Source organism: Cyanistes caeruleus, chromosome 4 (genome assembly GCF_971803275.1).
Source record: "Cyanistes caeruleus chromosome 4, bCyaCae1.hap1.1, whole genome shotgun sequence".
In the NCBI taxonomy this organism is placed as follows: domain Eukaryota; kingdom Metazoa; phylum Chordata; class Aves; order Passeriformes; family Paridae; genus Cyanistes; species Cyanistes caeruleus.
In genome coordinates, this window is record NC_141704.1 from 10,764,353 (window position 1) to 10,786,246 (window position 21,894).

Below are 21,894 nucleotides of genomic sequence, written 5' to 3' on the forward strand. Positions count from 1 at the left end.
CTTAGATCAAAGCATCTGTGAAAATCAGGACATGGGAATTTTTCCTTGCTCAGAATTTGTGCTCAAAGAGTTAACATGATTAGCCAGGTTTGCAGTCTGTGGGGCTTCTTTTCTTCTCTGGAATGTACTTTCTTTGTAACTTCTGGGATGCTGGACTAGAGAGGCATGCCTTTTTATATGACATGGAAAATCCTATGTTGCAGTTGCCTAAGGAGATATTCATACTAAACCTCTGGCTAGAAATGAAAGTTCATCTTGTTGCTGTACACTGGATAAACAATGGACAGGCTTCAGTGTAGCTTGAGTAGGATTAAATAAAGCAATACAGTCTTTTGGCCATGATCAACTCGGCAGTGTTTGGCTGGCCTTCACTAAATACCAATGGTTTCTTATTTCTCCACAAGCAAAACTTACTTATGGAAAAAAAAAATACATAATTGGCAGCTTGCTACTGAACTCTGTGATGTTTGAGGGTAGTTTCCATTTTTCAGAGTTTACAGAAATAGTTTTTGTACCTACATCATATTGGGGAATATGCTGTAAATTAAAGAATTGTGATAATCGACTGTGAACATAAAATTGTGTAGACAAGTTCTCAAATGAGCTGTGAAGGCTGCCCATTCAATCCTTCCAGGAAAGGGAGAGCTTATGGGTTTCTTCAGTATCATCTTTTGCTTGTCACTGGTTTAGCAAAAGAATTAATTGATTAAAGATGTTTGCTAAGGCTTTGCTCGGAACAATGATATAATGTTAGTTTTTAGGGTCATGCTGGTGTGAATCATAGCACAGACATTTTTGCAAGAAGTCACAGACAAAAGTCTTATGACTCCAAGTCAATAATGGAAGGGTTGAAAGTATCAGAGAAAGGCTTTTAATTGAGCTATGTGAGACAGGAAGGTTTAAGTTGAACTGTTTGTGAAACAGAATCCCTCTTGAAAGGAAATAGGGTCTGGCAGAGCACTACCAAGTAGAATAATCTTGCTAATGATGAATGCAGTTCTTTTTTAAGCATTTGTTGCTAATCTTAACAGATAGTTCCATACATTTTCTGGAATGTGAATGAAAATTCCAGAGAGGGTAGAGCAAGCAAGATAATAAAAATTCTCCTTTGTGAGCAGCCTTAGAGTGTTAACATATAGCATCATTTCTAATGAGAGCCAAAACAAAACCCTTAGGATAAATATGAGCTCAGAAAAATAAATCATCAAGGATGTCAGCTGAGAGAAACAACCCATGTCTGACCTGAGTTCTGGTTCTTCTTCCTGGAGGGAACTGATGCCAGAGCAATTTCTTTTAAAGAGTTCCTACCAGAGCTGTTCTACTTTGTATAAATAATTAACTCCTGTTTGAGCCAGGAGATGACTCTAAAGCTTGTGATTAGGCTGAAGTCCCCTCTCTACTTGTTTTGTGGTATGGCCAGTGAATAGTGAATTGGGTGCACAATATGGAGCAGCTTTAGCAGTGAGGGTAGAGCAGGCTGTGGTTACACTCCTGCCTGTGGTTATGGGGATGCCCCGGGAGGTGAAGAACCAGATTCTAACACTGCATCTCACCAGGTAGGTTGGACACATGACTCACATTTCCCCAGACAGTTTCCAAGTCTCTCAGAATATGATTCATTTTATGTAATTTAAGCCATCTAAAAGCAGGGTGTTTAGTCCGAATTACTGACTACAGAGGAAACCTAAGAATAGATGCCTGACTTTAAGAGAGTAAAAGTCAGGTGAGGTAAATCTCTCCCTAAGCTACTGGCTATTTTGTGTCTGTGGTTTTGACCAGAAATTCCATCCTAAATGTAAGAATGGCCCTTGTCAAAATAAACAAATTTCTATCAAGTACTTTTTATTGAACCAATCATTTTCCAGTTGGAAAAAATACTGCATTGAAACACTTCTGAATCTCTCCAGTACCCTGAGGAGAGTCACAGCTCAGAAATATGGTTAGGGGAAAAAAATGAAAACTCAGGAGCAGCAATAAGAAATGAGGTAGTGGTAGCTGGAAAAAAAAAAAAAATCAAGTAAATTAACATAGATACATCCAGAACTTTGTACAAATTACTGATATAGCTCAGATTTCTTCAAAATTTCCTTTTATTTTCAAACTCAATAAAGACTTTTCTAAGATGGCTTATATTTTCTCATGAGGCCCAGAATGACTCAGGGATGATTATTTGGATAGTTCTTCATTATATTTAAAGAAGCATCCAAAGTATTCATGGACTTCAGTTACTTCTCAGGCATAGGGGAAAGTATAGAAAACCTTTTCAGATATAAATAAGTTGTTATGGGACTCCCTCCTTAACTCCATATTATTGCTCTTTCAAATGAAGATGAATAACAGGCCCTTTCATCATCTTATAATCAAGTGGAATATTGGCCAAATTACAATTAAGTATCAGATTTTGTCTTCTGCCTTTGTACTAACTCTGTAAAAATCACATGCCAAAGTTTGGTATCTTCCTGTACCAATCTTTTGGATTTTTTTTTTTTTTTATTTTTTTCAGCAGGCAGTTTAGAAGCATAAAACATGTAGAAATAGTTTCAGAAGTACAGATCTTTGCCATCAAGCTGGATTTTGAAAATGCAAAAATATATTTTGGGTTGTTTTATCAGAAGTGATGGGAGTTCAAAGTGTAGCTATTCAACACTTCATTGCCCTTACTGGAATACAGTAAGTTTGGTCCAAGTCTGAAGTGATTTTTTGGAATTTCCTTTGTCAGCTATCTGTCCATATTTGTAAATGATGTGGAGATGAAAACTCTCTGAAAGGTGGTAAGTGCTGTTCACCATTTCTGTGCACGTTTCTTGCAGTGTCCGGGAGGAGCCTTCACACCCAACGTGCGGACAACCAAAGAGTTTCCAGACGATGTTGTGACCTTCATTAGGAACCACCCTTTGATGTTTAATCCCATTTACCCAATACACAAGAGGCCATTAATCATCAGGATAGGAGCTGACTACAAGTACACAAAGATTGCTGTGGATCGAGTGAATGCTGCTGATGGAAGATACCACGTCTTGTTTCTTGGAACAGGTGAGACAAATTTGGCAGCATTCATTTTCCTCTGTTGTAGTGTAATCTGCAATCAACTCTGATTTTTACAATTTACAGCTTTCAGAAATATTTGTGTAAATGTTTGCACTATACAGAAATGTTATAGAAATCCAGGAATTACATTTTTTATACTTTCTGTGCATTTTTCCATTTACTATAGACATCAATTATGCGCAAGAGATACAATGTGTTGATCTTATTTTTGAGACAAAAAACAACACCAGTGCATATTTTATTTGATCAAAATTATAATACTTCTCTTGAATATGGTATGTCTGCAATATGATTCCACATTAGATTTTGATGATCTCTTGCACAAGAAAAAAATACCAAAATCTGGCTTTATAATGTTTTTATATACTCTCATCATCATTATTTAATATATGCTGTGTAAGCTGCTTCTGAAGAAAAGCACAATCTGATCAAGATGTTGCAAAGGCAGAAACAACTCCTTCAGAAAACAGTGGTAATATGGAAGTACTTAGCAGAGAAAAAGAAACAAATGGTTGGAGTCCTAGCAGTAGTGGACACAGAGAATTTGATCCAAGTATTCTAAAATAATTTCTGTCTAATATAACCTACATTCTGTTTTACTTACATCCAATTTGAATCTGGTGTTATGTGTCTGAAGTCTACAAGGGAGCAGGTTAAGTGATTCTTGTACTGATCAATTTTGGGTTTTTTAAAATATTCTGATATGAAGCACACGCTTTAGATTGAGGCAGACAAGTAGAGTGCTACTCTGAGTAGACCCTAGGACTCTCTCACATCTGAAACTCCCACTGGTTTAACAGGGCATTAGAAGTTGATAGCCACAAAGGCTAATCTTTTTTACTTTTTTTACTTTCAAGTAGAACAAAGGAAAATAACTCTATAGAGTTCTTTTAAAGAACAAATGTTATCTCTGCACATCAGAAAATGATTACAGAGATGTCTTGCATTGCTTTTATGGTTCACATATTATTGGGGTCCTGATTGTTTTCTGCTTATGGAATAACTGTGTCTGCCAACAAACTCACTTGGGGCTGGGAATAACCATCTTGTTATAATAGATTTAGGAAGTGAGTGCTAGAAAATCACATAAGAATGTCAGGCTTCTATAGAGAAAGTACTTAATGAAAGTATCTCTCTTCACTCTTCCTAGAAAAACCTCTCCAGCTATCAAAATCAGCAGGGTGCCTATGTGCCAAAGGAGGCCAACTGCACACTGTGCTGTGCATGCAGAAGTGTATCCAGCAAACAGGTTGATGGAAAGGATTTTTTCCCTGTATTTGGCTCCTGTTGGGAGTACTGTGCCCAGCTGTGGGCTCACCAGTACAAAGAAAACATTAACCTAATGGAGCAGGATCAGTGGAGGGACTGTATGATGCATGAGAAAAAGCTGAGAAAACGGGTTTATTCAAAGAAAGCTAAGGGGAGACCTTAATGCTGCTGACAGCTATCAAATGGGTGGATACCATTATCTAGTGGGAAAAAAACAGATGAGGACTCTTCTCAAGGTGCTCAGTGCCAAGGTGAGGAATTTCACACAAGTTGCAATGTGGGACAGTTTTGTTAGATATAAAGGAAAAAGTTTTTACCATCAACATGATCAAACAGTGGAAAAAGGATCCAGAGAGGCGATGAATTCTCCATCTTCAGAGACTCAAAAGATTCAAAACCTGACAAACACAGAACTGCTCTAATAGGACTTGCTTTGAGTGTGGGACTGCACCAGATGTCTTCTGTCCCCCTAGACACACATGAGTCCTTGGGGCTGGATGGGATCCACCCAAGGATACTGAGGGAGCTGGCAGAGTGCTCACCAAGCCACTTTCCATCATTTAGCACAGTCTGGCTAACTGGGGAAGACCCAGCTGATTGGAAGTTATGTGATGCCATCCACAAGGAGGATGTGGGGAACTGTAGACCTGTCAGTCAGACCTCAGGGCTGCACAAGGTTGTGGAGCAGATAATTTTGAGTGCCATCACATGGCATGTGCAGGACAGTCAGGGATCAGACACAGCCAACAAGTTTGTGAAAGGCAGGTGCTGCTTGACCAGCCTGAGCTCCTTCTATGACCAGGAGGTGACCCACACAGTGGATGAGGGAAAGGCTCAGGGTGTTGTTTAGCTGGACTTTAGTAAAGCCTTTGACACCATTCCTACAGCATTCTCCTGGAGAAACTGGCTGATCATGGCCTGGATGGGAGCACTGTTCACTGGGGATAAAACTGGCTGGAGAGCTGGGCCCAGGGAGTGGTGAATGCAGTCACAGCCAGCTGGTGGCTGCTCCCAATGTCTTCCTTCAGGTCTTTCCCAACCTAAATGATTCTATGATTTCATGTTTTTCCACTAAACCTTTACCAAGTCTCCATCTGATGCAGAGTGAATGCTTAGTATATGATAAGACATAGTCAGGGTAATGAATTATTCAAAGAATTTCATAAGTTTTTGATCTGGGTATTACTGTTTTCTGGACTGTATGTTGATAAATGAGTTTTAAGGCATTCTTGACTCTCCTATTTGCAGCTGTTGGAAGCTGCTAAATTAACCCAATTAGGACAGGGCTTGCTAATTTTTATTTTTTTTTCAATGTATAGTGATGCCATTGTTTCAAAGTGCTCTGTAAGCATCTAATGTTATTTGGAGGCAAATTCTGCTGAAACTTAGTAAAAGCTTCAGTAGAAGCTAGGAAAAGATTGAGACACAAGTTCCCAGACTATATAGATTGCTAATGTAGCAATGATAGTTAAAGCTAGAAAACTATTGAAAAGCTGAAATGTCCTTGAAATCACAATTTGATAGTAAACATTTTAGTAACTCTGCAAGAGGTAAACAGAGGCAATTTCATTTTATCCTTTGATGACCATCTGACTGATTTTAGGTGATCAGTATGGCCTCATAGACATGCGTGAGCTGTTAAAAACATAAACATACCTCAGGCTGTTCTTATGTTAATCCTCCTCTGTGTTCTGGCCCCATCATGGATCAGATACAAAAAGTGTAGCTCTTGATACTTTATATTCATTGCTTTATCTTCTTCATTACACTGGAGACAAGGATCATTTTCTGCGTTCTAGTGAGATGGAGGGCAGGCATTATTCTTCCTGAGCAGGGCACAGGACATTAATACCTTCCAAGGTCTTCCTCCAAAGAAATGGTTGCAATGTAAGTTACTGCATTTCTCAGCCCTTTCAAACAAAAGTGATCAAGTTTCAGCCACTGAGAAGAGAAACTTGTTTTCTTTATTCTCTGGTTTCTGTGAGACTCAGGAGGATTTGATAGAGATATTAAGTGTCAAAAGGAATGCAGAGGGGATTTGCTTTGGTGTCAGTTCATCCCAGCAAATGCAAAAACCACATTGTATAGGAGAATTTCATGTGATAATTTCCTTGGGAGTCTGGAGCCCCACAGCCAGACAATGGGACTTGACACCTGGTGACAATTACACTCAGCTCAAATGATGAGTTACTGCTGCTGAACTGAGATGTTGCCAGCCATGTCTGTCACTGTCAGTGACCTGTCTCATGCTTGAAATCAGAGTGTTTTATGTCTTGCCAGATGCAAAGCACACAAAATGTTTAGCTTTTCCTCTTTTCCTCCTCTACAGCCTTAGTAATAAATCAGTTCCTGAAAGCAAGCGAAGAATAACAGAAGTACAGAGCTCCAACAACCCCAGTGGCTTTCATTATGTAGCCATGGCACAGGAGGGTATAGGCAGCTCTGTAATTTTTTCACCTTGGTGTGAACTAAATGTAGTGTTTCCTTTGCTCCCTTGGGCAGTTCTGTGCTCACAGGTGCTGGTCCATAGCCAGAGTTAATGCACTGCTTTTCTCCTTTGTTTACCTGCATAGCAAACAAAATAAATCCCAGGGACAGACACTGTTCTTGTGGCATTCCATGCTTTTCAAATGATTGCAATCTCCTGGTTTTCCTATGTGTATAAACATGAAGGCTCACAAAGCACTTCACAAAACTTGATAGTTTTGTTAGGTCTCCCCTAAGGGGTCTCTTCACCCCTGTCTGGGCTGAGCTGAGGTGGAGTAAGGTGCAAGTCTGGACTGACAGAGAGCAGTGCTGCGAGAGGAGAGTGCTCTCTCTATCTTGTCTTCCCAAACAGAACCCCAAGACATGATTTACTTGGAAAGAGTATAATCACTCATATGCATATTTGACTACAGCAATGCTGATGGTATTTTTTCCATACGCAATGAGAAATAACATATTCAGTTCAAGAATTTGGGATTAGAATTCTGTTTCAATTATTCTATTTCTGTGATGGGGCAGGACTCAGTCCTGAGTTTTTTGGATTCACCCTAGGGTTTTACTGTAATTTGTTTAATCATTTCAGGTATACATAAAAAAACCTGAGCTTTCGATATTTTGTGTTCATGCTTTGGTATATTGTTTTCTGAGTTATAAGACAGGAGTAAAAACATCATGCAAACATATCTGTGAGATTAATCTTCATTTATTAAGTGCCACCTACTGCTTGCAGCTCGAAAGCCTTTGGTCAAAGTACACACAAATTGCACAACCAAAAGATTATTCATGGGGTTTTTTATTGCTCTTGTTGTTATGAAAATATTTAAATGTCTGGGTCAAATTTGGGTACATTAAATAGCTATGGGCACCAATGGGATTTTTTTTCAGCTCCTTGCTATCAAGATATGATATGTTTTTCTGGAAAGAGATCTGAGTTACTGTCATAAAAAGGCACTACAGACTTCAGTGTGGCTTATTGAGATGATTAATGTCAGCCACATGCATCTGATGTGGCATGAGGCTGATCGATGTTTCTCATTATCTTTCCTTCTCTGATGAAACATTTGTTTTCAAAGTCTGGATGCATTAAGTGCCTCCAGAGCATAAGTTTGTAATACTCATTTTCATGGTGTTGTATGATGGCAGTCTTTTTGGAAAAGTAACCCTTGCTGACAGCAGTAGCCTCCAGTAATGCAATAGCCAAATGATCTACAGATTCTAACAGAGAGATAATCTGGTCAAAAGAGCAAACTTGCCTCCCATAGTTTTCCTGGCTGCTGCTTCGTGACTGTGAGCTTGGGAAGATGATGTTGCACAACAGTGGCACAACAGGCGTCAGACACAATTTCCTTCTTCCTCTTGGTCATAGTGCCTGAGTCATTCATAACCTTTTGCTGACCTGTTCATCCAAAGCTTTTTCACAGAGTTTTAAGATGATATGTAAGTTAAGATGTTATACCTCCACCTGCTTCATTTCCTTTGTTCAGCTTTTATTCAAGCAAGCTCACCCTGTGTCCCAAAAGATTGACTGAGCGAGGGCTATACAAAAACTTAGCTCTCAAGTGTGAGCATTTGTATCTGTCTCTTTGTTCTTTGATGCAGCTTGAATTTTATGAAGTTTCACAGAGATATTATGAGCTGGAAAAAAATTACCCCCATTTGACAGATGAGTGAACCAAGCACAGAGAGGTTAGTGGCCATGGTGGGAGCGCTGAGTTACAGCAGACAGAGAGCGTGGGAACGTGGCTGTCAGGCCTGACTGCTAACCTGCCACCCTCTCAGGTGCTCTGCTGAGCCTCAGCAGAGGCTGTTTTCTCAAACAGACATTTCAAACATTCTATCAACTTTTTGCTTTCTTTTTTTCTTTATAAGGTTATTTGTATACATCAGGATCAACTCAGATAAGAGACCAGAAATAATTAGTTGCCATTAGGCTGACAGGTAAAACATGAAGAAAAGTTTTTAGAGGGTCTCCAGCAGTATCAGACACATCAGGGGTGGGGATTACTGAGAGAAGTTTCTTAAAACTCATGTCAGAGTAGAACTTGGTTCCTATTGCAGTCGTTTTTTATGATGTGGAAAATTTGGTGTTTTTATTTGTAGTCCAGTTTGTCCATGTGATGTGGCTCAGGGGTAAATGGGTCCTGGCTCTCTTTGAGGCTCACATTACTGACAGCTGCAGTGTTCACTTGGAACTGGGGAAATAAAAACTAGTCAAAATTCAGAGAATAAGTTTTATACTCAGAACTTCTGATTCAGCCAAAAAACTCTGTATTTTTGATATCTGTTCATTAAGCTTTATTTTTTTCCATTTCCCATGGTCAAGCAGACTAGGAATTAATGTAATCAGGCACAGTCTAACTAATATTGATGAAGCTTAGCTGATTAATATCAGTCCAGAATCATGCCTTGCATTTCAATAAATATTATTATAATTATGATGATTTGCCTCTTATGTTTCCATTCCATTTATTGGAATGCTTTCCTTCTTCATTTATTTCCCACTCTGAATACATTCTACACCTTTTGTTTGGTCTGCACTTTCCTCCCTTGCTGTTCCCAGTTTCTCAGTCCTCTCAGAAGGAATGTGATCTCAGTGTCATTGTCTTTCATGTCAAGCTGGGACACCCACATTTGTTAAGCAGGTTTGAGATGGAAAAGCATTTTGAGTCACTCCTGTCCTTTTGCTGTCAGCTTGAGAAGGATTCTCTTTTGTTTGTCCATCTCCCCCTAACTCAGAGACTGCTGAGCTGATGCGAGGCTGCAAACAGCTCCCAGTGAGGAATTGGGAAAGTGGTGATCAAAATTCTGACTCTTTATTTCTTAGTGACGGATTGATATTCTGGAGACATAACAGCTTTTTCTTGACTATGTAAAATCATAGCAGTGGAGAACTGTTTTCAAGTGGATTTCTGGAAAGAACAAGTAAATGGCAAAGAAAACCATGCTGTTCCTTTTTATGAATTTTAGAGGATTACCTTCTAATTTCATACATTGGCTAAACTTGAAAAAATTTCACTTGCACTTGTTTGATGATCTCTTATGCCTGATTTACAGCATAAAATATTATCTATTGTAAAATAAACTCAGAAACAGCTCAGGCAATGCTTTGCATAAATGTTCTGCAGTGCACAGTGATTCATCCTCTCCTCTGACCCAGGGAATTTAGTTCACATTTTTGCCATTAGCAGAAATAATCAAATAATATTTTTGACAAAACTCAAATGTACCATAAGCTTTGTATGTGAACACATCTAAGTGACTTGATTTGTCAGATACAAATTTGTGTTTATAGTGGAGACAGCAGTGCTGCTGAGAAAGAAATAAAAAGTGGGGTTTGGGGACAAATATTTGTTTTCCATTTATTAAGGAAGAGGCTGACTAACAGTAGAAAGACTACTTTTAGAAGCAATGGGAGAACTATAGCCTATAGGCTTTATATTATTGGAAGTGTTTATATATAGGTGTATATAGAGAGATATATATGTACAGACTATTAGAATCCCTTGCTTTAAGAAATTTCATTTAATCAATAGCTTTCTATTACCTACATGAATATTTATTGTAAATGTTGTTTTAAGTCTGCTTTGAAACAATGGAACATTCCTTTCTGCAAGGATCTGTCTATCATGGTACAATACTGAGTCAAAGCAAATGGTAAAATACTGAGTCAAAGGGGATTAATACAAAGGTAAACAGTCCTTCACTCTGTGTATTTTTCTGGGGTGTGACAAAAAGGTAGATAGGAACCTGCTTTACAAATAGGAAAGGTTATTAGGACTCAAGGACTTGGCGTCAGGCATTATCAGTATTTTCTGTGCCAATGCCCAGGATAAAATCTCCTCTCAGGTTCTGATTTCAGTTTGGTGAAATGTTTGAGGACTCAAGACAATTTAGGAATTTTAAATGTGTGGCGTGTGCTAATGGATCATTGACATAAACCGGTTCTTCAGAGGCTCAGCAGCCTTACATTCCTTTGCAGGTAAGGTCACTGTCAACATGCTTAGTGCCCTGTCTGTCAGGGTTACAGGTACTTGACATTTTGCAGGCAGCTGCAAAAAACAACCCAAAAGGTTGCAATTCCTTCCTGCATTTCTGACTGAGTATTTTGTAAGGTGGAGTTTAATGTTAGAGAGAGAGAATTGATAAAAGAATGCAACGAGGCAGAAGTAGACTGGGCTGAAGCCACCTGCATGTGTGAGTGGGTTATTCCCTTAAGCAGGAGAAGAAATACACACAAGCCCTTTCTCCTTTCCTCTGAGGGAGGCATCTGCAGGAGTTTAACACTTCAGTGGATCCTGACAGTTACTAAATCTCTCTCAGATTCTCATAGCTTTGCTAATACTGGCACCTAGGCTAGACCACAGCTGTGCTATCACAAGATTTAGTTTCAGTAAAGTTTCTTCAGAAGGAACTGTTTTATCATGCCATTGTATAATGAGAATAAATGTCTCCGTAGAAATTCTCATGAAAAATTCATGCCTAACTTGCCCTGAGCATGTACCATTGATAGCTACACATTTTTAAGTCTTGTCAGCTTTCAATTTCTCTTTTCCTTCTTTTTTTTAAAGACCAAATACTGTAATGTGTTCTCTGTGTGTGGTCAAGTGATTAAATATCAGTATTCTGTCTTTAAACCTTTTTTTTTGTAATAATAATAACAACAACAAGTAGTAGTAGTAGTAGTAGTGGTGGTGGTGGTGGTGGTGGTGGTGGTGGTGGTAGTATCTGGCTTCTTCAAGTGAAATAAAGAGATGTAAATTACTTACAGTAATCACCTTACCCTGCAGCTCTAGCTAGAGAATTTAGTCACTGAGCTTAAAGCAAAAATAAAATTCGACTTTTTCAGCTTACATTGTCTTCATTATGAGTTGCCAAACAGGAAACTGAAATTTCCCCATAAATGTAGATACTTGCCTATATTGTGCTATGCTAATGTTCTTCCAACTGCACAACTCTACATTGTTCTTAAAACTTTTGAAGCCTGAACAGATCCTGTCCCATGTGTTCTCATTCCTGAGAATCAGTATTGAGCAGGTAGATTTATTCTACTCAGTCTAATTTCTAGGTCTTTCAGGTAAGAGGAATTCTATGTGCTTTTTCTAAGTTGAAATGCTCATTGTTGTGATTATCCTACAGTCTGCCTCTTCTGCCACATCAGAAATACTTCAGTGGCTGCCTCAGCCTTTAAGAGCCTTCACAGATGGACCCCTTCATCTTACGTATTCTTTCCACATAAGAAATTTGGAAAACTAATCACAAATTTCCCTTTGGTCTCACTTATCACATCTACCCTGCAAAAACACTGTCATTGCCACATATTTCTACTTCTTACTCCTTTGTTCTGAGTGGATTTGTGAGGTTTGGAACTGTATTTTGAGAGGGAAGCCATGATACAATAGCTAAAATATCTTCACCTAAATTTTCTTTTTACCTTACAGAGAAAAATATTAGCTCCTGCCAATATATAGTGTACTTGATTATTATTTTAATTTCATTTTTTAAAAAAGCTTTCATCTTACTGTGTTTATGTGTAGATAGAGTTACACTTTGTAAAGTTTACCTTTCATGTCATCAATTTTCCTAACATTTTATTATTGGATATGAATATATCACATCCTGCAGTAGCTCACTTTTACCTGCTTGTATTGTATTTTACCTTAAGATCATTAGGAAAGATTCTGCCTTTGTGTCTGTACAGCAAGAGAACATACTAATTTTGATTGATCTTTTTGTATAAAATGGTAACAGTAATGGTAATAACTCCAATCTTATCGTGACTTATATTCATATATGAGAATAACACTATAATAGTATTCCTGTATAAGGAATCATCTCATCATTCTTACTGACTCCAAACTGCAGAAATTACTGAACATTTCTTACCTTTCTCCATGTTCTAGTGCTTGTTTTGATGGTTTCCTTTAATAATTAATGAAGGTTCATCTGCTTTTTTATTTCTCCCTCTCTGTGTCATATGGCCTCACTTGTTCTCACCTATTGCAGATCAAGGAACTGTACAAAAAGTTGTTGTCCTACCCACCAACTTCTCTGCAAGTGGAGAACTCATTTTAGAAGAGATGGAGGTTTTTCAGGTTTGGCTTTCTCCTCCTTTTGTTTTTCCAGTGTCTGTGTTCACACAAACACTTTGTTCTAACAGACTTTGGCAAGGACAGCTGTGATTTGATAAAATACCAAGTAAATGTGCCTGCTGTCAGGTTGATAACCATGTAAAGAGGATTATGAAATGTTGACTCTTACGAAGCCTATGGCTACCTGAAGCCCTTTTCTTCTCTGGTATTTCAATTGCCAATTTTTTATGTTGATATACTGGCTAGAAATATTTTGATAATCAGTTTTTTAGGACATCATGTTACAATGGCTTCCAGAAGGAGACTTTTATCATTGGCATCACTATAGAGACTGTTTCTGTGTATGGTTGGAATTTCAGATTCCTGTACTTTGATTATCTGAAAGTCTTCCTGGTTCTCGGTTGCAAAATGAGATCAAATTAATGTTGTTTTTATTTAACTCCTGTTCTTCAAAGTTACATACTTCTGGAGTCAAGAAAGCTACAAGTCTAAAACAACATAAGCTGAAAAGAAACACAAAAACTACAAGGAGATAAAGGAATTGCCTCTGTCAATCACTCTGGCATGTAACAGTTGTAATAACCTAAAGAAAATATTCACCCTCATGATGAAAAATCCCTCTCAAATATTTGAATGGGCTATTCATTAAACAGTACTCTCTGGGAAAATGGTAGTATGCATCTATAAACTTAGTTAAGGATTTTGTCATGGCTTTTTATTAATTTAATTGACAAAATACAAAAAAAGAAAATTTAAGCTTCTTTACTGAGGCAGCATTAACAGTTTCCTTAAGAAAGGAACACCCATAAAGGTATCTGTGTTAACACTCATTAAGGCATAGTTAATCTTCCTAGGATTTCATTGAAAATTTCCTACTAAAAAAGATACATGTTTACTTAAACCAGAGTCTTCATCAAGATATTGCCCATTCCAGTTACTGAAACATAAATTAATGCAGCAGGAAGATAGGTGGACTGAGAGTCATCCTCAGCCTAAACCTTGTTCTGGGCTTCTATGCACAGACCTTTTTATCCTGAACCCTAAAAACCATGATATCACAACTTCTGCTGTTACAAGGTGTGTGGCATCACGGTGTTTAGATGCTCTCTCCAAGAGAGCAGGGATGAAATCATGAGCCCTGTGCTCGTTAATTTCAAGGGTAGCAAAGAAGTGATCCTCTTCCAGAGTCAACAAGGAGAGCAGAGTGTGGCACCAGATCCAATGTTGCATCTGACCTGCAGTGTCCAAACAGTTCATGAAGCTGCTCTAAACTTCTCCAAACCTTTGCCAGTTCACATGATTTGCAGCCAGATTTTCTAGTCCTGACCTCCCTGCTGTGTTGTGGTCTACTGCAGTTAATCCTAGCCCGCTGTTGTGGCTTTCCTTTGTGACTGAGCAAATGCTGAATCTTAAAAAAATGCTGAATATTTTTATTACCATCGATTTTATCACTTGTTTGGATGAACATAATGACTTAAGGCAATGAAAGTAACAATTCCTTTTCCAGCTCTTTAATATTTGATTTGGACACAGACATTAATAGACTGCTATGATGACACACAGTAGTATAGTGTCTCTGGGAAAGAAACATTCAAGAACACTTATGCCATTTTAAAAGAATCTAGTCAATGATAATCTCAATTTATATGTTGCATGGTCACCCAACTATATTCACGGTGGATAATTTGTAGGAAAAGAGTTTTGTATTCTTGTCTAGATCATGTGGTAAATATTCATGAGCTATTTTATGATTTTTCCTTATTATCATAATTAAAGAAAAAACATTGTTTTTTATTACAAAGTAAAAGTAATGGCTCCTGTATTTCTGAGATAGAACAGATGCAAGTTAATTATGAGTGTACAAAAACCTTTTAGATACATGTAATAATATTGTGGTTCAACAATATATTTTGTGAGACATTGATTGTCTATGTTTCATTTGTTTAGTTCTGAAAATAGAAATACCTAGTAGGGGTGAGTGGTCCTTTTCCAGGATATGAAAATGTATAGTTTTCTTATGTTTATAGTTATAGGTTTTTTTATAGTTTTTCTTATAGTTTTTCTAGCTTATAGTTTTTCTTCAGGTTTTTAGTCACTAAAACTTAGGTTTTAGTGACTTTTAAATATTAATTTTGGGACAGAGTTCTTGACAATGGTTTGTAATTCTGTCTTTCAGAGTAATTCTCCTATAACAACAATGAAGATTTCATCTAAAAAGGTAAGGCAAAGTAGAATGTCTGCTTAGTGCTTGCTAGCTGAGAAGCAAATTGACTTAGATGTTAGAATAGAAATTCTTGTGTAGCACACTAAATAAAGGTGAATTTTCCATAGAGTACAGACTGAAGTGTGCAGGAATTGTTTATATGCCCTTCAGCCACTAAGATAAAACAATTTTTATTCCTAATGTCATTTCTAAGTCAGTGAAAGTGTCAGTTTTTTGGTTGTTTCTATTTACAATTAAAGAATCAAAAAAAGACTAAAAGAGGAAATTCACCCTCCTCATTTTTTTCTCTAAAGTCCCAAACAGAATTTTTTACTTTGGAAGTCTGTCTGATCAGTGTGAAAAGGCAGCGTTGGGTCCTTGGTGCAATTGTGCATGTTTGTTTGGCAGTAATAAATAATGGCAATAAGAATGATGAAAACAGCTGAGAAGATTTCTGCTGAAATGCTTAACACACAAGCTAAAAGTGTGTATTTTATGTCTTTGCAAGCAAGATGTTGCTCAATATTTTGCAAAGCTACTACTGACTTGAATTTCATATGCTTTTTCATTTTTATGATAAAAAGATCAAAGGAATTTCAAGCGGTTTTATTCAATATTGATTTATATTTTTAGAATGATTAATTGTTTTTGTAAAACAGTCATTTTGGCCCAGATTTTGGTAATGACCTACTCCCTTTGAACTTCTCTTGCAACAGCTCTGATTTATTGTGGAAGTTCTCTTGGCTTATTTTTCCAGGTATATAAGGCTATCAGAATCTGGCCATAAGCCTCAACATAATCTCTAGGTTTTACATCTTGGATATGTATGCACTGGAGGATCCAACTAGGAACTCTGCATAATATTTATTAAAGTGACTATGTGAAGAGAAAATACTTAGTTCAAAGGCTTGAGCCAATAATCCTCACTGAGTAAGAACCAAGTTCTCAAATCTGAGCGATATTAACTCAGCCTGTCTGCCCCAGAGCAGAACAATGACACTCAATGTCCAAAAAACCATTAACATTCCCCAGTGTTTCTAGGTGTTTTCTAGCAGGAAGGTGGAAATAATGTAGGCCTGTTCACCTGGGAGATTTCTGTTGATCTTGATTTTATATGTGTTTTTGGCTCCCTTCTTGGTATTGAGCTAATTCCAAAATTAATTTAAAAGCTTTTTGGGTGTGTTAGCCAGCTCTTGGGTGAAACTCCTCCACATCTGAAATAAACCTTCCCATTTCCTCCTGCAGCAACAGTTGTATGTGAGCTCAGATGAAGGGGTCACCCAGGTTTCCTTGCATCGCTGCCACATCTACGGGACCGCCTGTGCTGACTGCTGCCTAGCCCGAGATCCGTACTGCGCCTGGGATGGCAACTCCTGCTCCAGGTTTTATCCCACAGGAAAAAGGTGAAGTTTTCCAGGGAAGATGGTTTTTGTTCTGCTACATAGCCTGGAGTGTTGTGATAGAGAAGTGGGATGTCATTCCTTTGATGAGCAGCATCCCCATAGCTGGTGTGCTTGGAGTTATTCATCACCCAGGACTGTGTGCTGCAAGAGTGTATGGCAAAGAGCTTAGCTTTTCATATTTAAATAATGGATGGAAAAAAAAAAGAAAAGGAGAAAAATGGTTCCTAATCATAAATATTAATCTTTCTGTCTCACGCACACAAAATCAGTGAGACATTTGTTCCTTTCATTTAAATTTAATTACTTACCATGGATGTAATTATGATAGCCCTAAATACACCAAAATATCTCTCAGTCTGTCTGAGGAATAAACTCATTTATATTTTTTCGTTCCTTATTTGTTCCTAAGTGAGAAGAATTATTTTCAGGAAAATTTTAGGCAAATGTGATTTCCATGTAATGCCTGTGGATTTGAGTTTTTTGACATGAGGTTTATTAAAGCAGACAGGGAAAGCAATTTCTGTTTAATTTACAACAGAACTAATAGTCCATCTCATAATTTTATGCAAATCAGGAGTCTCTTTCCTCCTCCCAGGGGAAATATTTAATCGCAGAAGACTGTAGTGAGCTCTTCTCTTAATAAGATTTCACTTCATATACAAACAAAGCTACAGAATACACAATGCAATGTTACTGCAGAGGAGACAAACCTTCCAGATGTATGCTCTCTACAACTACCTGGAAGGAGGCTGTAGCCAGCAGGGGTTGGGCTCTTCTCTCTGGTGACAAGCAAAAAGACAAAAGGAAACAGCCTCAAGTTGTGCCAGAAGAGGTTTAGATTGCATATTCTAGAATCAGATTCATGAAATATGCTGAGTTGGAAAGGACCCACCAGGACCATTGAGTGCAACTCCTGGCCTGCACAGGACACTCCAGGAATTGCAACATGTGCCTGAGATCATTTCCCAAACTCTTCTTCAAGGCTTGGTGCTGTGACCAATTCCCTGGGGAACCTGTTCCAGTGCCCAGCCACTTTCTGGATGAGGAACTTGACATCCAGCCTAAACCTGTGACTGTGCTCAGTGCCTGCACCTGAGCTGCAGATGCAGAAGGCCTCATACAGCCACTGGCTTTTATTGCACTTCCCTCATAGAAAGAGACAATTGACAGAAACAGGCAAAGCTTGGATCTGCTGCTAATAAAGTCATCCCCTGGACAATTGTTTTTGTTACTGCAAAGTTTCCTTGACTCAATGCATACTTGAGATTACAAGGTAAAGCCCAAACTTGCCACGTAGCAATTGGTAGAGCACATGGGGTTGTTAACTGCTTTCATTCAGAATATTCAGCCACCAGTCTGCAAACTCATTGTTTTCTTCCATGGAACAAAGGTCAGAATATGGGGGAGGAAAGGAAAGAAAAATCCCCAAGTCCCAGGCCACCTAACTCCTACAGTAACATAGCTGCCAAAAGGTACAAGGAGCAGTCAGGTACACCCAGCCTCTGCAGTTTCCACTTTGCCATCCCCATTATACACACCCACCCAGGGTTATTTCCTCTGGGGCTTACTTTCTGTATTTTGCTTGCAATTTTCTCTTTATGTCAAACCAAAATAAACACCTCAAACTGTATGGAAAAAGTTCTGGTTTTCATATGTGAAGGAAATAAGTTGTCTCTTTATCTAACAAGACAGATTATGAAGGAGAAAACATTGGTAATTAGAGCCAAATCCCATTGTCTAGACAGTAGTTTCTGCTGTATGCATTTGCTTATTTGCTTCTTTTTACACTTCTGTCTCCTGTGAATTACAGTAGTTCCTCATGCAACATTGATTTACCCCAAAACACCTTATGGTATTATCTTTATTTTCTAACTACCACTTTTTTTTTTTTTTTAAATAAATATCTAAGTGCTAAGTTTACATTCTCAGAACTGCTTAATGCAAGCAGCATGCCATTTCTGACAGCGTGGAGCAGCTCATGGTAGCACAAGTACTCTGATATTCACTCAGAAATTCTTCACTGCCTCCCTTGACTCATGTAAATAGTTCACAAGGGTTAAGACCCCAAGGCATAAAACGAAATATTTTTGATGGTAAACATAAAAACTATACTTGGAATGTCAGTAATTACACCTTTCAAATATTTCCTTTTCAAATGATGCCGTGAAGGCTCAGGTGACAGGGGATTATGAGTGCTCTCTCTGGGTGTTTGTGCACTACCTGCTATAATGTGGCCATAGATGTGTCACCCTTCACTCAGCAGTACTGGAGCTCCAGGGGCTTCTTACGGTTTCTAATCCTCAAGTCCTTAGTTCAGAATACAGCTGTTTAATGTCCCAACAGTGTCCATTTGCAACAGTCTATCACCAATATATTTTTTTCTTGAACTTGATAAGTACTGAACTACCTTACACAATATTTAGCAATGAAAATAATATATCTTAATAAAAAGATTGTGTACCAGCCTTTCATGCACTGAATTCTGCAAGCTGTGACCTCCTAGCTGAGGAGGACTGAAATGCCAGTATTCCCAGCCCCTTGATTGCCAAAATCGAGGCAGGAACATGCCCTTTATCGTAATTTTGTGTTGGTGTGTTAGATATGAGCAGTATGACTCTTCTGCATCTCACTGTCAGCTGCTTGCCTTTATGAAGAGTTCCAGCTGGGGGTTCTGGCTTTGAATGCTAGGTTTTGTGAGTGAACAGAGGTCTCTTTCATGTATCACCTCCAGTCCTTCCATCTCTCTACCCCCACTTCACAACTGCTTTACCTACGGAAACTGCACCTGTTTTCTAAAGCTTCAACAGATGCTTCACCTAAACAGGATCTTGACTCGAGCCAAGAGTAGAGCACATTAAAGCACACTCAGACTAGGTCATGAACTACCTCTAGCATTTGATCTAGTAAAAAAAAAACAACAAAACACAACAAATCCACAAATAAAAGAGTGGTTATTTTCAGTGTAGCTATCTTGGAATAACATTTTGTTTTTACAAAATATTGCAGGAGGAGCCGTAGACAAGACGTGAGACATGGAAACCCTCTGACTCAGTGCCGAGGTTTCAACCTGAAAGGTACTATAATTTAGAGACTCTCATGCTATATAAAGAACACATGGATTTCCTTTATATGATTCATTGTAACTGACATTATTGTATTGTATGGTTTCCCGGTAAAGCATAATTATTTTCCAAGTCTGGGTTTTGTTTTGATTTGGTTTTCCTTGCAATTACATAAAAGTTGCACATATATGATAAAAAGATGAGCCCTGAAATACGTAGTCCAGCATACTTGAATTGATAGTCTGACACTGTTGACTAGAAAAAGATAAAGTTACTTTGAGGGCTTCTCTACCTCTGTTTCTCTTCAGTCTTTATTATTGCCTTTTCATTCATTTAAGTTTTGGACCTCAGAATTTTTCTGAATGTTTGATCCCATAATGAGTTTTGGAGCGCACCTTTCACCAAACAGCAGGATCTAGGCTGGCCTCTCTTTTTATTTATTGTTATTCCCTTCTCTTTTTACATGGGAAAAGAAGCAAACCTATTCCAAATTTCTTTATGAAGTCTCTTATTTCCAGCTGTGCAACTCTTCAGTCTGCCTGGCATGGTAAGGGTGGCCAGGGGAGCCAAGGCTTTTCCCTCCCAGCTAGCATTTTCTCCAGATTGATGGACACCAGTCAGATATGCTCAAAGTCATGGGAGTAAATAAATATGTAAAGGCAGCTCAATCCTCTTCAACCCCCTGCATGTCTGAGCTAGGCAGTGGCAATATATGCCATCAGACCAAGGGCACACAGAGAATTATGCTCCTATCACCTCTATTTATGAGCCTGAATTCTGAAGTATGTCCTCATCTGTGCCACCTGGAGACCAAATAATAGAGCTGATTGTAAATGTTTTTATTGATGTTTTCCCAATCAAAGAACAATGCTTTAAGCATTACATGTGGAAGGTTCTGTTAATAATAATTCTACTGATACAGTCTCCACTGATTGTTGGAAGAATCTCCTGGGTGAGAAAAGACCAGAGCAGTCAGCTGAATGCAGATCCCTCTGCTTAAATGAGCCTTTCCCCATGAGTCAGTATTAGCTCATTTCTGTGAAGCTGAAGAGCTTGAACAGGTAATTCCAAGAGATGACCCCAGTGTTAGAGAATACACCTGAGCTCTGAGAGATCCACACTGAAGCAACTTGAGCTGCCTGTCTTCCCCTGCAGGCATGTGCTGAGACCTCCCAGCCATTGTCTGTCCCAAGGGTGGCTGTCTCCTCTTTCCATGTGGAAAATGTGAGAATGTCGACTGTCTGCATTCTGGCCTGAGACTTGACAGTCTTGTCTTGTGAAACAGGTTTCTTGTTTTCCAGACACTTTTGTAATGTGGATGTATTTATAGGTTTATGTATTTAGCATTTATAGGTTTATGTATTTTAGCATCTTTGTAAAGGAAGTTTTGGTGGTAGCAATAGGATATAGGATAGATCAACAACAGTTGTTTGCCTGGAAAAAAATAAATTAAAAGAAAGAGCAATTTATACCCTTGCAAAATATAATTAGAGCCATTTATAGCAAAATGACTATGTTTGAGAAAAAAATGAAATCTACCTAAAGGATAAAAGAGCAGAGAACTAAGCAAAGCCAAGGAATCTTTCAAGCTCATAGAGAATCAAAATGCTGGATCAAAGTCTTTAAACAAGGTTGACCTCTAAGCACATATAAACTCAACATTTTTGGCACATTGTTATTTTTAAATAAATCATCAAGAACTAAGCAATCTTGTGTTTTCTTTTCAAGTCTGTTTAATATTGTTATGTTTGTGTTAGCCCTTATAGCCATTACAGAAATGCATTTTGAATGCAAAATATTTCCACATTATTCTCCTAAAAGTTAGAATTGGTTTTGGTACAACTCCTAAATGTGCTGAAGGACTAGAACCAGTCAAAGTCTCCTTCCTTCAGAAGAATGGATTTCAATTTCACATATCAGTTAATGAAAGAAGCTGAAAAAAATGGGAGATAAAGTAGAGTCTGAGGAAACCAGTCTTAGGACTTTGCAGAAACGGAGTCGGGTTTTAGACATGCAAACCTCTAGGTATTTGCAGTTCTCATATTACTTTGTATCCATTGCTCCTTTCTCAAAAAAAAAAAAAAGGAAAAATTGTATTTCATATGTGAGGCAAGCTTGTAAATCTGGAGGTGTTTGTTTTCAGGACAAACATTACAATTTTGACCCAGCAATAAGCATCCAGAAGTTCCTACTGGTAACTGCCAATTATCCATCCATCGAGGCTATAAAGGGACACAACAAGTCTAAGAGATGACATATGCTCAGCACTTGCCCAGGTGTTGCTGGAGGGCTATAAATCTGTCTTTCTCTCTGTTGCTGGCTTGTCTGCATAT

General features: G+C 38.2%; 1 protein-coding gene across 3 annotated transcripts in view; it reads left to right on the top strand.

The window, feature by feature from the left end:
* SEMA3C (semaphorin 3C) overlaps positions 1 to 21,894 on the top strand; it is a 115,938-nt gene that overhangs the window by 87,878 nt on the left and 6,166 nt on the right. For all 3 annotated transcript variants that reach the window (XM_086886623.1, XM_086886624.1, XM_086886625.1), the window contains exons 12-16: positions 2,811 to 3,033; positions 12,808 to 12,896; positions 15,070 to 15,111; positions 16,342 to 16,499; positions 19,506 to 19,573. In XM_086886623.1, coding sequence (XP_086742749.1) covers positions 2,811 to 3,033; positions 12,808 to 12,896; positions 15,070 to 15,111; positions 16,342 to 16,499; positions 19,506 to 19,573 — 580 coding nt within the window. The remainder of the gene's footprint in view (positions 1 to 2,810; positions 3,034 to 12,807; positions 12,897 to 15,069; positions 15,112 to 16,341; positions 16,500 to 19,505; positions 19,574 to 21,894) is intronic.